Source organism: Gymnoscopelus microlampas, assembly GCF_963454915.1.
Source record: "Gymnoscopelus microlampas genome assembly, chromosome: 13".
Taxonomy (NCBI): Eukaryota; Metazoa; Chordata; class Actinopteri; order Myctophiformes; family Myctophidae; genus Gymnoscopelus; species Gymnoscopelus microlampas.
Genome location: NC_139950.1, coordinates 999,808 through 1,012,553, shown reverse-complemented (window position 1 = coordinate 1,012,553; position 12,746 = coordinate 999,808). Strand labels below are relative to the sequence as shown.

Below are 12,746 nucleotides of genomic sequence, written 5' to 3'. Positions count from 1 at the left end.
AAAACACACGTGTGTGACCATGGCAGGTTGTTCTGTGCCTAACTGCTGTGTGACAGCTATCAAACAGTCGTTTCACACTTTGCCCATTGACACGGACAAACGTGATCAATGGCTTAATTTCATTTATACAGACAGGATTATTCCCTCAGCCCCCTCTACCAGGCTTCGGGTGTGTAGTTCCCATTTTGTTGATGACTGCTTCACCAACTTAGTGCAAGTCAATATGGGATTTGCAAACAGGAAAGTACTGAAGCCAGGTTCTATTCCAACGATTTATCCTGGAGACACAGAAAGCAGCACCTCAGGAGCGTTACCGATAAGTTAAAACATCCGCCAGCCCCAATAAAATGACTTAGGAGCATGAATCGATTTGACATAGCCTTGTGTCTGTGACCTCCCCCACCGTTTAGTTGTGGGATTTAGATGGGTCGAAACAACCTTTTAAACCGGGGTTTTGTGCCGGTCTGCGTTGAATTCAACATGCAGAGGCAGTGCTGGTCGTGAACGCGCATGAACGTTTAACATGGCGTAGAGTTAGATCAGGGACGAGCCTCCATGTTAATTCAACACAGGCTGCCAACAAACTAAGGTTTTAAACGGTTGTTTGAGCCCATCGATGCGTTGTTTCACGCCGTCGGAACAACAGACATATGTATACGGCGCCTAGCTTTAGATTATTCATACGATGTTCAGAAGGTAAAAAATGTACATTAAATCGGCAGAACATACCGACGCGGGCGGGACCAACTCGAGTCATACAGTCTCAGCCAACGTTAGGGTCGCTAGAGCTAGTTCAGTTGGATTAGATACATAGCATAAGTGATTGTTTGTCAATATAATAAAAAAGAGACGAATTATCTGTGCCTCTGCAAACAGAAGTGTATTATCAAGGTGGAAATGGCTCTGAATACATTATGAGAGCATCTAGTTAGATGTTTTATATGCATATGCCTACTGTAATATACTGTAATATACTGTAGCACTAGCTTATATTTCATTTTCTAGTAAGGGGATGTATGGAAAGAATACATAGCCTATTTAAATGGGAATGTCAGGTTGAAGGAATACAAATGCATTGTAATGATAGTAAAATGTGTGCAGTGATGCTATAAATAATGTCACTGATGTAATGGATACCATAGTCATTGTAAGATAAAGTTCTACTTGGATCACAGGATATTGAACATCACCATGGCACATCTGTAAGAATGTATGACAACTGATGGTTCTGTTTAAGCCTTTTATTTATCCGTTGCACACATGAGCATTTGGGATTTGAGCAAAGGGTTGATGAGGCTTTCCGGTTAGGTATTTCTTACTAGAAAAAACAGAAACACATAATTATTATACAATTAAACATCAACAATTTGGCCTAATAGACAATGATGATAGCACTATAAGGAGGAATGGGTAGGCCTACATTAGAGTACTAAACACCACCCAAAACGTTGCATACTATTGCATACCAAAACTATGCATACTAGACCACATGAACACCTGCTTGGGCAAAGGAATGGCATTATTGTGTTGCCCTGGGCAGGGGCAACCAGACTATAGTACTTGTTAGTATTATATCCATTGCCACAATTGACTAAAGCTAATGGACACTTAGCCACATTTTAGATAATGAATACTGCTTTTCTGTAACATTTCTTACCATTCTGATACATCCACATTTTGGCGGTTGTGGAGTAGTAGTTCTTCTTCCTCCTCATCTTCATCTGAACCAGATTCTGGATCAAACATATATGACTGTATTTGTCCAATTTGTCCTCCCTCTGCCATTTTGTGAACAAATGGGCAGAACCATGGGCAGTCCACAGAGTGCCGCGCTATGAACTGGTAGATCTGCTATTTTTGAAAAATCGTGAAATTTTTTTAAAACCTTTGAATATATATATTTTTAAAGCGAACATTTTTAACTCAAATGTTTGCTTTTGGGGGGTCCCTGGAACAAAATATTTTGAGATCGGGGTCCGCGGCCAAATACATATCATTCTGGGTGGTCCTTGACATAAAAACGTTTGAGAACCACTGATATTATAGCAACATACTTTTTTTTTCCAAAAGAAAACTGTTAGGATTTAGAAGACATTTGTAGAATCCCCCAGAAGCAAAGATTTGAGTTACAAATGTTCACTTTAAAAATATATATATATTCAAAGATTTGCACACATTTTCACGATTTTTCAAAAGTAGCAGATCTGCAAGCTCATAGCGCGGCACTCGTGCCACGCTATGAGCTTGTAGATCTGCTATTTTTTAATAGGGTTAACCACTGATCTGTCAGCGCCCCAAAAGGACTCTTTCAAGACTCATTCACTTCACTCTACAAACATGATGCATTTTCTGCTGATAAAAATTCAATTCCAATTCAAAGTGCAGTTCCTAGTGTTTCCATTAACTCTCTGGCCAATCGGGAGGCTCTGCTGGAGCTGCTGTCAATCCAAAAAAGTGACATGCATAGTGAATGGGCGGGGCTAAGCCGTGGCTTTACCCAGCATGCAGTGGGGCAAGGTACCTGTAGCTCCAGATTCTTGTTGCCACGTCTGCTTATTATAAGCGACTTGGGGCTCGTTTTCCTGTGAAATTGCTTGTAAATATTGGTAGTTGCATTGTGGTTTTTTTGGGCTTGTTTCTAAAGTGTAGTTGCTTATTTGGGCTTCTCAAAACTAATTAATGTGTATTTGTCCCTAACCCCCATCTGAAAATACCAGATTTGTGCCGTAAAAATGTTTAAAAAAAATGTGTCACTGTGTCATTCTTTTTGAAAATAGCAGATCCACAAGCTTACAATGCGTTGTGAGCTTGTAGATCGTCTATTTTCAAACATCCGATGCGTACAGGTTTTAAAGTGCTCATGTGGCCTAGCTAACACAGTCGCTTCTTTGGGGCTTGTTTTCGTAGACCTGGTTGCTTATTTCTCTCGCAAGATCTGGCAACGCTGCTCCATAGAGGACATGCTGACAGAAAGTACTGAACGCTGACACATACTGACACACATGGTGATAGAAATAGTGATAGAAGTAGTGAGTGGTGCGTACTGATAGTTAATCTAGACAGAATGTACTGCACATCGGGGCTGATCACTGGCTGCGGCCTGTTGACGTGGAGCGGCAGGAAACAGAGACGTTACTCCTGCGGGAGCAGACCTTTTGTGTCTCAGGTGATGAGAGTTTCACTTGTTCACACACACACACACACACACACACACACACACACACACACACACACACACACACACACACACACACACACACACACACACACACACACACACACACACACACACAGACACAGACACACACAACACAGCTTCTTGCTTCTGAATACATAGAGAGAGAGAGACATTACTTGGTACCAGTGGTGTAAAGTAACTTAAGTACATTTACTCAAGTTCTGTACTTAAGTACAATTTTGAGGTATTTCTTTTTTACTTTACTGGAGTATTTCCAATTTTCAGTACTTTTACTTCTACTCCACTACATCTCAGAGGCAAACGTTGCACTTTTACTCCACTACAATTATTTGAAAACTTTAGTTGCTTTGTAGATTTGTATTATTACTCACTGCATCCCTATATACATTTCGGCCATTTGAAAATAGCAGATCTACAAGCTCACACTGCATTGTGAGCTTGTAGATCTGCTATTTTCAAACGATTTTTATACATTTTATAACATTTGAAAACTTGTGAAATGGGACATTCTGCACAATGAGTACTTTCTACTTTTGGTACTTTAAGTACATTTTGATACCAATGCTTTTGTACTTTTACTCAAGTACATTTTGAATTCCGGACTTTTACTTGTAACAGAGTATGTTTGTAGTACATTGTAGTATTGGTACTTTTACTCAAGTAAAAAAAAGTACTTTTTTCACCACTGCTTTGGTACCATGTACAGAGTTGGCTGTGTGTAGACTAGAGTGGCACAGTAATAGTTAAACTTGGTTATGAATACTCTGGTGTTTGGTTGTGTGTGATAATGCAGGTTGTAAACACTGCTTTTTAAAGAATCTGTTGTTGTAACATGTGTGAGCCGTAATGCTGTTAGACAGCGCTGGAAGTAGTCCATTTCTGTAGTGGTACAGTAGTTCATTTTCTTGTTAAAATGTTCTGCCTGCATGATAAAACACACCATGGTGAGAACTCATATTCATTTCATTCATAAAGAAACGCTTGTGCTGTGACAATACAAAAGCAAGCCTACCTCCAGACCTGTGTGTAAACACACACTGGCAGGGCTCTAGTTCTGAGCTCCTAGACTTTGTCTAACAAAGAGATAAACATGTACATAAATAACCTGGAGGATGTCTAACATGTTCAACTAGAAGTCATGGAAATGGTTGTGCTGTTGCAGTACAAAGTAAGCCTACCTCTCTCTCTCTCTCACACACACACACACACACACACACACACACACACACACACACACACACACACAAATATTACAAGCTCACGGCGCGTTGTGAGATCGGCTATTTTCAAATATAGGGTGTATTTGATTTTGATGCTATATGAATTTATTTGTTGCTGGGGACCTCCTGGAAGCCCCTCAAGGATCCCCTGGACCCCCACTTTGAGAAGCACTGGTTTGTTGTTGTTCCATCATAATGCTGGTCGTTTCCCTGTTCAAACTACAGTATGAACATGACCCAACATGGCTTCTGTTCATCTGTGTTGGTCAGAGGACAGAGTTCACTTTGACTTCTCAGGCATATTTAGATGAAACTCCGGAGACACGCTGTGTTACAATCAGTGTTGATTTTGACCGCATTTTGTTTTAGTTTTAGTCATAGTCTTTTGAATAAAATTCCATTTAGTTTTAGTCATATTTTAGTCATCTGAAATGTTTTTGTCTAGTTTTAGTTGACTAAATATCATAAGATTATAGTCGACTAAATCTACAGCTGATTTAGTCGAATAAATGTATGTTGGCGGTGCCTTGATGGCGTTGTAATGGCTGATTTTACACTTGGTTGCATGCTGAAAATAACCAATCTACAAGCTCACAACGCGTCGCAGCGCGACGAGCTTGTAGATCTGCTATTTTCAGAGCACAACACCCAAGCGCAACCAAACATAAAATGACTTGTCTTTTAGTTCTACTGGATCTCTTCTCCATTAGTCCCTCACTAACAATTTATTCTAGTTTTTATTTGTTTATGGAATTGTCAATATATTTAGTCTTAGTTTTAATCATCGTAGCTTTCTTTTGATTTCTTTTGATTTTGATTTTGTTTTTGTCAGTGAAAAAAGGTGAAAAAAGTGAAAAAAGTCGACAGATTTTTTGTCATAGTTTTAGTCGATGAAATCAACACCGTGTAAACACTACAGTAGGTGTGTGTGTGTGTGTGTGTGTGTGTGTGTGTGTGTGTGTGTGTGTGTGTGTGTGTGCGTGTGCGCGTGCGCGGTATAAATCCAGTAGAAAGCAGCCTAAGCCAGATTAGCAGTTAACAGCATCGAGCAGAAAAACAAAGTCTGTGTGAAATCAGCTGCTTTGGTCCATATAATCTGTGTGTGTGGGAACCCAGTGTGATACATGCATAGAGAGTTAAACCTTCAGAGCATTTTGTGACCGAGGGAGGTGTGTGTGTGTGTGTGTGTGTGTGTGAGAGAGAGGGAGGTGTGTGAGAGAGAGAGAAGTTATGGGTGCTTGTGTTGTACATTGTTCTTCAAGTTCTACAGAAGTTAACAGACAGACAGACAGACAGTTCCTGTGCAACTCTGGACTGGATTAATCTCACAGAGATGTATTGGGCGTATATACATAGAACAACCTGAGCTTCTAGAGTTTCTGTCTTTGTATTTGTAAACAGGAGATAATCTACTGTAACCCTTCCTCCAGCTCCCAGACATACCACCGTCTGTGGAGTCTACTACAGCCCTCTGGATCTGAATTTATATAGATTCTATACATCTATAGAGTCCACTGTTTTTCAGTACAAGAGCTGTGTGAGCCGTGTCGTGTGGTGAAACGTATAGCTCCCAGGCTCTGGATTTGGTTTCTTCACACCATGGCTCAGCTTCAGATGAAGTTCTCAGAGGCTCATGTGGACCCTGATCAGGAGGAGGTGGTATGCAGTGCTAACCCCGAGTTATTTTCTGGGAACCTATAGAACTCAGAAGAACTTGTACTTTTTGAAATGTTTCCTAAAGTAGCGAAAGTAGCCAGTTTGCAAGCTCACAACGCGCCGCACGGCAACACGTTGTGAGCTTGCAGAAAAAGTGTACTTAAGTACAGTACTTAAGTAAATGTACTTAGTTACTTTACACCACTGCGTAAAACAAAGAACCATCACTAGGCCTGTGTTAAAAGTATAAAGTTATTAAGTTAAGTAAGTTATTTTGTCATATCTGCTCGGTGCACCTTTTGTTTTACGAAGCCTAAAAGGCCAAACAGAAATGTCATTTTTATTCGTAATGTTTCCAACGTTCAAAAACAGAAATGCAATGAAATCGTTAATTGCAACTATTTGAGCGAAAATTAATGGCCAGGTAAAATGTCAAAATGGTGACAGCCCTAACAGAAACACACAACCTTTCTACGGAAGATTCTGGAAAGTTTCAAATGTTCTCTGAGATTCTGGGGTTATAAGACCGGGAACGCATTTTTTCTATTTCTTTGGCTATTCAAAAATAGCAGATGTACAAGCCTATAGCGCGGCCCTCTATGCCATAGATCTGCTATTTTTGAAAAATCATGAAAATTTGTGCGAACCACTGATATTATAGCAACATAGGTTTTTTAAAAAAACGTAGGATTTAGAAGACATTTGTAGAATCCCCCAGAAGCAAAGATTTGAGTTACAAATGTTCACTTTGAAAAAAATATATATTCAAAGATTTGCTAAAAAAAATGCAGATCTACAAGCTGGTAGCGCATGCGTTCCCGGTCTTAAAGGGTAAACGCTTCTTAAAGAGCTGTAGGAATTGACACTGAACTTTTCTCTCCTCCCATCCTGCCGTTCCCCGGCACAGGGTTTTGACGGCGCGGCGCACTCTGCCTCCAGGCAGGTGGGTTTCGACGGCGTCGCGGCACGCTCCGCCTCGCCGTCCCTCCTGTCGGCCACGGTGGGACAGAGGCTGCTGAGCCGGCTGGACGATGGCTCCGGGAGCACCAGTCCAGAGAGAGTCATCACCCTCTGGACCGAGGAGGGCATCAGAAACAGCAGAGATATACTGCAGGTCAGCGATGTGTGTGTGTGTGTGTGCGTGTGTGAGTGAAAAGGTACTCGCGTGTTTTTCTTAAGTAAAAGTATCAATACTGCAATGTGGAAATACTCTGTTACAAGTAGAATACAAATTTTACTTGAGTAAAAGTACTCAAGTAGTGTTATCAAAATGCACTTAAAGTACCAAAAGTAGAAAGTACTCATTATGCAGAATGTCCCATTTCAAGTTTTCAAATGTATAAAATGTATGTAAATCTTTTGAAAACAGCAGATCTACAAGCTCACAATGCGACGCATTGTGAGCTTGTAGATCGGCTCTTTTCAAATGGCCGAAGGGAGGCCACGTCTTTTCATGTTTTTTCCACGGCATTCCACGTTTTGGTGGCAGCATAGTAGAATGCATTTTCCCCCATGTTTGAGCCAAATCTGGGGGGAACGAGGTCAGATGAGCTCCCTCTGGTGGTATATGTCCATGGGCATCACTCACTCTCACTCTTTCATACTCAACCATTCTGGAGCCTGGTTTGAACTGCAGCAGATCATCAGGCTTAAATGCATTGAGTTGCTGCTATGTGGATGGATGGATAGATAGATAGATAGATAGATAGCAGCCCAGCAGTTACAGAGTAAGGAAAGTGCTGTCACATACAGAGGTAAGACATAACAATAAGAAGCACCGTCCCAGGGGGGTCCTCAGAGTAACTACAGGGTGGTCCGGCCAAATCTCTATGTGATGGGGAACATTAGCCGAAAAAAATAGCAGATCCACAAGCTCACAACACCTCGCTCTGTGCGGCGTTGTGAGCTTGTTAGATTGGCTATTTTCGGAGAGTTGGTGTAGAGGGAAAAAGAACAGACCAAGTACACAGCCAACAGTTGACTAAATATTGAGAGTTTAAAAAGTGAACCGTCTGGAAATACACATTAACACGAATCCAACATATTAACCCATCAAGACCTGAAGCCGATTCTACATGTCTCCTAAATCCCAACAGTATTCTGAAAAACGTATGTTTCTATATCAGTGGTTCTCAATCTTTTTCATGTCAAGGACCCCCAAAATTATGTGTATTTGGCCGCGGACCCCCATCAAAATATATTGTTCCAGGGACCCCTAGAAGCAAAGATTTGAGTTAAAAATGTTCGCTTTAAAAATATATATATTCAAAGATTTGCACACATTTTCACGATTTCTCAAAAATAGCAGATCTACAAGCTCGTAGCGCGGCACTCGGTGCCGCGCTATGAGCTTGTAGATCTGCTATTTTTGAATAGCCCAAAGTGTAAAATAATGCTTTTTCCCTGCTTCATCTCTCTCTCAGCTAGGGGGTCCTTGGGCTGAAAAAAACGTTTGAAGACCCCTTCCCTAAAGTGTCATTAGAAGTCTGAGTACTTGGCACATCTAAGTTATATATGACACATGTGATTGGCTGATTTGGAAATTTGCGTTAACTTGTAGTTGGTGTGTCTCAAAGTCAAGTAACAAAACGAAACAGAGAAAACGTTTAATTTCAAAGTAATTAAATGTACATCATTTTTTGTTTGTTTTTGTCGCATTCCTAAGCGAATAATTTGATGACCAATTTGCTGGTAGGAGACACAAAGGAGGCTCTTTGTGTCTCCTTCCGGGACCGCTGCCGGGCATGAAATTATTGGCTTAGGAATGCGACAAAAACAAAAAAAAAATGTTGTGAATTCAAGTCGCCATGTGACTCATCCATAGGAAAAAAAGTATTTTGGGGGTGAACTATCCCTTTAAAAGAAGTATCGTTTGTTTGAAGGTGGATGTACTGTAGGTTGCAGTTTTGACCCATTAAGCCCTGTGTTAAACTGTGTAATTTTTTGATTTGAGCTAAAAAGCATTATTTTACACTTTGGGCTATTCAAAAATAGCAGATATACAAGCTCATAGCATGGCACCGAGTGCCGCGCTACAAGCTTGTAGATCTGCTATTTTTGAAAAATCGTGAAAATGTGTGCAAATCTTTGTATATATATTTTTAAAGCAAATATTTTTAACTCAAATCTTTGCTTCTGGGGGTCCCTGGAACAAAATATTTTGATGGGGGCCAAATACATATAATTTTGGGGGTCCTTCACATGAAAAAGATTGAACACCACTGATATAGAAACATAGGTTTTTCAGAAAACTGTTGGGATTTAGGAGACATGTAGAATCGGCTTCAGGTCTCAATGGGTTAATATAATTGATGGGTTGGTGTGCGGACTTGACCAATCTCGAAATGCAGAAGCGAGTCAGAATCTCTCAGACGTTGGACAGTAAAGTGTGGTCTGTATTTTTTTGTGTTCTCAGTTACTGAATCAATATGTTTGTATTTTGTTCTGTTGTTGTCGGGTCGTGATGACCAGAACCTCTTGGCTCAGAGGTCAGATCCATTCCGTCCGGTTTTAGGAACCAGACCCGACATTACATTCTGAGTTGCGTTCCCACCCGGCCTTCATGGAGCACAGAAGTTCTGACGGCACCGAGTGCCACGCTATGAGCTTGTAGATCTGCTATTTTTTGGAAAAATCGTGGACATTGTGTGCAAATCTTTAAATATATATTTTGTTTAAAGGATCTACACCATGAATTAAAATATATATATATATATATTTAATATAATATTGTTTATGTCCCTCATTTTTTATGTTGGAACTGAAAAACGGGAGGGATTGTACCGCTAGTGACGTCACTTTCGGGGGCAAATCAGTTTGGCCTGTTTTGAGACCATTTTACATAAAACCCCAGCTATGCTGTGAAAGCCTGGGTGTTCAAACTGGGGTATTTTTGGGGATAGAAGAGAGGTAGGGGAGACCAAAAACACACAAAAAAGAAGAAAAAGTTAAAATTCATGGTGTAGTCCCTTTAAAGCGAACATTTGTAACTCAAATCTTTGCTTCTAGAGGGATTCTACAAATGTCTTCTAAATCCTAACAGTGTTTTGAAAAAACGTATCAGTGGTACTCTTTTTTTCATGTCAAGGACCTCCCAAAATGATGTATTTGGCCGTGGACCCCCCCCATCTCAAAATATTTTGTTCCAGGGACCCCCAGAAGTTTTTAGTTTTAGTCATATTTCAGTCATCTGAAATGTTTTAGTTTTTATCTAGTTTTAGTTGACTAAAAATCATAAGATTATAGTCGACTAAATCTACAGTTGATTTAGTCGACTAAAATGCCTTGATGGCGTCGTAATGGCTGATTTTACACTTGGTTGCATGCTGAAAATTGCAGATCTACAAGCTCACAACGCGTCGCAGCGTGGCACGCTGTGAGCTTGTAGATCTGCTATTTTCAGAGTGCAACACCCGAGCGCGACCAAACATAAAATGACTTTTCTTTTAGTTCTGCTGAATCTCTTCTCCACTAGTCCCTCACTAACATTTTAGTTTTTATCTGTAAAAGTTCCCAGACGAACCTCTAACCATGTGTTTGATTTTCTCCAAATGGAGAAACGCCGACAAGTCCTTTACCCATGATGACGCACTGGGAGGGTTAGGGCTCCTCCAGTGGATTAATACACAGCGTCTGGCAATGAGGGAAGCAAAAGCAACCAAGTCAGCATGGAATCTGTTAAATCCGCCCGCTGCAGGAGACACACCGAAGATGGCTATAGGCTCTATGCACAGCAGCTCTATTATCACTTCCTTCCCAGGTGTTACCAATGATACTAATGAAGGCTCTGTTCCATTTAGTGTAGCACAGTGGTTTCCACAACCCCCATAACTATGAGAGTGTACAAATGGAATCAAATGGACCCTTAAGGGTCCATTTGGTTCCATTTGTACACTCTCAGAGTTACACACCTGTAAGGGGCCATTTGGAAGCCCATGAGGGTCCCTGGACCCCAACTGTAGACCCACTGGTGTAACGGAGTGTTTCCAGTGAGCCAACATGCACAATATCCGCACCGGGGTAATGTCTGCATTCCGACATCTCACTACTCCGACTAGTGGCTTCCGCGTGCGGTTAGGGTTAGGTATAGGGTTAGTTAACGCCGGAAAGGCGACATGTCGGAAAGGCGACATGTAACCATCAGCACCCTGACTCTGTTTGACCAGAACAGAGCCTTCATTAGTATCATTGGTAACACCTGTGAAGGAAGTGATAATATGGCTCACAGAGAATCCTAGGACCACACTGAGTGTGTCAGTGTGGTCCTAGGCAAAAAAGTTTGCCTCTTTTTTCCAAAAAGAGGCAAACTTTGGGCAGGAATAAAAAGTGTGTGTGGTCTGCAGGGGACTGGAGGGCACCTGAGATGAGAGTCTCGCGATGCGTCTTGAGCTTGTAGATCTGCTACTTTTTGAATTTGAATCCTGAAAAGTAACAGTTTTGGACATTCTGGACGTTTCCACCCGACGGAGGCGACGTATCTAAAATCTAAAATGACACGGATGCTCACCCGTTTTTAATGGGTTTTTAAAGAGCTGGTTTAACGTGGTTCTGATAGCGTACTGGTGCTTTTGTCGGTGTGATTGTGTTGTAAACACTGCTGTTAAATTAAGCTGTTAGTGTAACTTCTGTGAGCTGTGAGTGTTCTGGTTGTTGGATGCACGCTGCGTTTTTAGAAGCTCTCCTGGCATGTGGCCCGTACTCCCTAATTCACTGAATGAAAGGCTGGCTTTGTTCAAAAGTAACCCCCCCCCCCCACACACACACACACACGCACACACACACACACACACACACACACACACACAGATCTGTCGTGGATTGTCTTAATACCTTGATATTAACACGCACACTGCTATGAACCTGCATCAACTGTTTCACGTTGTTAGAGTGAAAGTGTTTACTTGGGTCACTCCCCTTCATTGAGACGATAGCCCAGACAGACAGACAGACAGACAGACAGACAGACAGACAGACAGACAGACAGACAGACAGACAGACAGACAGACAGACAGACAGACAGACCATTAGGCTCTGGTGGGCTTTGGACTTAAAAGAATGCAAGCTCAGCTCAGTCCCTCAAAGTTCATATAAACAGAAAAATAAGACTTAATAACTGTCTTTAAAATGACCATCCCTTCTACCACAGTTCATTGTAGTTAACGTGTGTGTGTGTGTGTGTGTGTGTGTGTGTGTGTGTGTGTGTGTGTGTGTGTGTGTGTGTGTGTGTGTGTGTGTGTGTGTGTGTGTGTGTGTGCTGAATCGTCAGCTTAGGCGTGTGTGCATGCGTGCGTGTGTGTGTGCTGAATAGTCAACTGAGGTGTGTGTGTGTGTGTGTGTGTGTGTGTGTGTGTGTGTGTGTGTGTGTGTGTGTGTGTGTGTGTGTGTGTGTGTGTGTGTGTGTGTGTGTGTGTGTGTGTGTGTGTGTGTGTGTGTGTGTGTGCGTGCGCGCGTGCGCGTGTGGTTCAGATGGTTGAAGGGGTTCAGACCAGAGGCATTTAACACATTCTCAGACTAAAAAGTTATTTTGCTGCAAAGGAATGTTGGTTTCGTCATTAATTCTGAACCATTACAGCCCAAGGAACCCAGACGTTAAGTGTCGGGTCATGAGTCTTAATTGGTGGCCAATCAAAGAAAAGAGCTTGTGTTTGTTTTTGTGCTTTTCTCCCCAATTT

General features: G+C 41.5%; 1 protein-coding gene across 2 annotated transcripts in view; it reads left to right on the top strand.

Moving 5' to 3' along the window:
• The window catches only part of ninl (ninein-like), a 115,814-nt gene that overhangs the window by 46,467 nt on the left and 56,601 nt on the right, over positions 1–12,746 (top strand). For both annotated transcript variants that reach the window (XR_014602101.1, XM_084076483.1), the window contains exon 8: positions 6,983–7,189. Coding sequence is in view for 1 of the 2 variants with exons in the window: in XM_084076483.1 (XP_083932609.1) it covers positions 6,983–7,189 (207 nt within the window). In the remaining variant the exon portion in view is untranslated. The remainder of the gene's footprint in view (positions 1–6,982; positions 7,190–12,746) is intronic.